Here is a 3,353-nt window from a genome sequence, read left to right as displayed (position 1 = left end):
TCAAATAACTTTCATGTTGTAAGTGTTTTGTTTCAGCGGTCACAAACAAGTAGATCTATATCTTCCTAGGGCATTATACAAACGTGTTCATGCGTGCGTGCTATTTTAGACGAATTTTGACAAATTCGTTGCATACGGTAGACCATTTGAAATTCTCCTTGAGCACTAGATTCATCCCGTTGTTCCACATGACTTCTGTTTTGAAGGTCTTAGAGCAGTAAAGTGCATGTTTGGAGCACCAATTTTGTTTTTTTTACCGCACTTTTCACGAATGTCATTTCATGCCGTAATTTTGCAAGCGAGGAAAAAATTGAAAGCTAGGAGTATAATTTATTCAACTAATGAAATAGAGTTGAAAGTGATTCATGCATTTGATCAATGTCTGTACTCAAATTGACTCATTTTTATGTTAATTTTTTTTGATAAGATTTTTATGTCAATTTTACTTTAGGTTATAGAACTGGGAACGTTATAATGTGTTCCGTGTTTTCGGATAGTTATTATAGGTGCCAAAGTTTCCCCATCTTGCCATAATTTTTTTGGTCCGGGTTTGTTTGAATCCTGGTTCCGCCACTGCCAACCGCGGCGGCCCGGCGACCAATTCCGGCCATTTGACATGGTCTCCCATCTTGCTCTGAACAAACGACCCAAAACGACCGCAGCCATCAACGCAGCACGCCTCCGACCTCCTAAATTCTGCATGCCTAATTATACCCTCTTTCCACCTCCTCCTCCATTGGAGCGCCTTTGCTTCCCACCATTCCTGGCCTCACCCCTCGAGCGAGCGAGCGAGCCCTTCTTGTCTCGATCGCTCCCACGCTAGCCAGCTCGATCGGGCGACGGCGCGTGGCATTAGTCCTGGATCGATCGAGCTAAATAAAATGACCAAGGCAGCGCCTATGCCGCCCCGGCGGCGGCGATGGCCGGCGTACTTGCTCGCCGCCGCGGTCGTCCTTGCCGTCGTCACCGCCGCGCGGGCGCAGGATTACAATAATGGCGATGACGAGGAGGAGAAGCCTAAGCCGCAGCTCAAGGCGCAGGAGGCGTGCAACGGCGCGTTCCTGTCGTACACGTTCATTGAGCGCACCAAGGAGTTCCCGCACCTCAAGAATGCGACGGCGCAGGCGTACGCGTTCAAGGCGCAGGCCACGGTGCTCAACACCATGACGACGGACCTCAAGGCGTGGCAGATGTTCGTCGGGTTCCAGCAGCAGGAGATCCTCGTGTCCGTCAGCGGCGCCGTGCTCCTCGACGGCACCGACTTCCCCGCCAACGTCTCCGGCGGCGTTACATTTGCGGGATACCCGATGGCCGACCTCCTCAACTCCATCGACACCGCCGGCGACCTGACGCAGATACAGGTCCAGATGGACATCACCGGCACGCAGTTCGGCGTCAAGCCCCCCGGCAAGCCCATGCCCAAGACCATCAAGCTCACCAATCCCGGCTACCGATGCCCCGCGCCCACCCACAAAGGTACGCAGTGCTCCGCCATGACTTACCAAAATCGCAGCATGCAATGCATGCGTGCTTAAACTTACACAATGTGGGTGCAGATAGCGTGATGTACGTGTGCTGCGTCAAGGACCCCAAGTTCAAGGCGAAGAAGGCCAACAGCACGCGGTACCTGCCACGGCAGAAGGCCGACCTGACCATGGCGTACGACGTGCTGACGTCGTACGGCAACAAGTACGTCGCGCAGGTGACCATCGACAACTGGAGCCCCATGAGCCGGCTGGACAACTGGAACCTCACCTGGGAGTGGAAGCGCGGCGAGTTCATCGAGAAGATGCGCGGCGCCTACACGCTGCTCAAGGAAGGCCCCGCCTGCGTCTACAGCCCGGCGGCGAGCTACTACAAGGACTTCGACTTCACGCCCGTGTACAACTGCGAGAAGCGGCCGGTCATCGTCGACCTCCCGCCGGACCGGGAGAAGGACAACGACGTGGGCAACCTGCCCTTCTGCTGCAAGAACGGCACGCTGCTGCCGCCCATCATGGACGAGTCCAAGTCGCGGGCCATCTTCCAGCTCACGGTGTTCAAGATGCCGCCGGACCTCAACCGGACGGCGCTCTACCCGCCGTCCAACTGGAAGATCACCGGGAAGCTCAACCCGCACTACGTGTGCCGGCAGCCCATCCGGGTGAGCCCCATGGAGTTCCCAGACGGGTCGGGGCTCATGTCGACGACCCCCGCCGTGGCGTCGTGGCAGGTGGCGTGCCACATGACCCGCCCCAAGAAGCGCGCCTCCAAGTGCTGCGTCTCCTTCTCGGCCTACTACAACGACTCCACGGTGCCCTGCAACACCTGCGCCTGCGGCTGCGGCAACGACACCGCCACGTGCGACGCGGACGCCCACCCCATCCTGCTGCCGTCGGAGGCCATGCTCGTGCCCTTCGACAACCGCACGGCCAAGGCCCGGGCGTGGGCCAAGATCAAGCACTGGCGCGTGCCCAACCCGATGCCCTGCGGCGACAACTGCGGCGTCAGCATCAACTGGCACGTCATGAACAACTACAAGTCCGGCTGGTCGGTGCGCATGACCATCTTCAACTGGCAGGACTACACGTTCAAGAACTGGTTCGCCGCAGTCAAAATGGGCCAGCACTATGGCGGCTACGAGAACGTCTACTCCTTCAATGGTACCAGGCTGGACGCGCCCTTCAACAACACCATATTCATGCAGGCCCTGCCGGGGCTTGAATTCCTTGAGCCCATCACCGACGGCAGAACGTCGGCGTACCCGAGGCTGCCCGGGAAGCAGCAGTCCGTCATCTCGTTCAAGAAGAAGGACGTGCCAAACATCAACATCCCCAAAGGAGGAGGCTTCCCCAAGCGGGTGTACTTCGACGGCGAGGAGTGCGCGCTCCCCCACAAGTTACCGTCGAGTGCACGCCGGCGGGCAGGGGCTCCCAGCCTCTTGCAGGCTGTCACCGGGGTGGTTCTTGTGGTGATTGTTGCTCTTGTGGACTCCTCGTGCTTATGATCTGTGAAAATCTCTGGGGATTGTATCATTGTATAGAGATTTGTGTTAGGGTGCTACATCTGCTGAACATTTTTATTTGGTGGTTGGGGGATATATTTTCACTTCAATTCAGATGTTACAGTGACCCCCAAACGAAGGAATTGCTCTCGAGCAACTACAGACTTACACTTTACATATACTTCAGGTGACTGAAAAAATTATTATGGTCAGTCGATTTTCCAAAGTGTGCACACACCCGTACACTACTGCATGCATGCAGCAGAGCTAGTGCGTACATGCAGCCATTGAGAGCATTAATGGTGCATGCATGTTTGTGGAGAGTAATTAAGATCAACCCAACGACCTCATTTTAGTTTGAATTTAGCAA

The 3,353-nt window shown here is 55.6% G+C and overlaps 1 protein-coding gene across 1 annotated transcript; it reads left to right on the top strand.

Annotated features, from left to right (window-relative positions):
• The first annotated feature begins 741 nt into the window (after positions 1 to 741).
• Positions 742 to 3,151, top strand: LOC123161052 (COBRA-like protein 10). The gene is made up of 2 exons (XM_044578905.1): positions 742 to 1,476; positions 1,557 to 3,151. The coding sequence occupies exons 1-2, from the start codon at positions 882 to 884 to the stop codon at positions 2,984 to 2,986; spliced, it is 2,025 nt and encodes a 674-aa protein (XP_044434840.1). The 5' UTR covers positions 742 to 881; the 3' UTR covers positions 2,987 to 3,151.
• Positions 3,152 to 3,353: the final 202 nt, after the last annotated feature.

The sequence above is a fragment of the Triticum aestivum genome, chromosome 7B (genome assembly GCF_018294505.1).
Source record: "Triticum aestivum cultivar Chinese Spring chromosome 7B, IWGSC CS RefSeq v2.1, whole genome shotgun sequence".
Taxonomy (NCBI): Eukaryota; Viridiplantae; Streptophyta; class Magnoliopsida; order Poales; family Poaceae; genus Triticum; species Triticum aestivum.
This window is presented reverse-complemented; position numbering and strand designations above follow the sequence as displayed.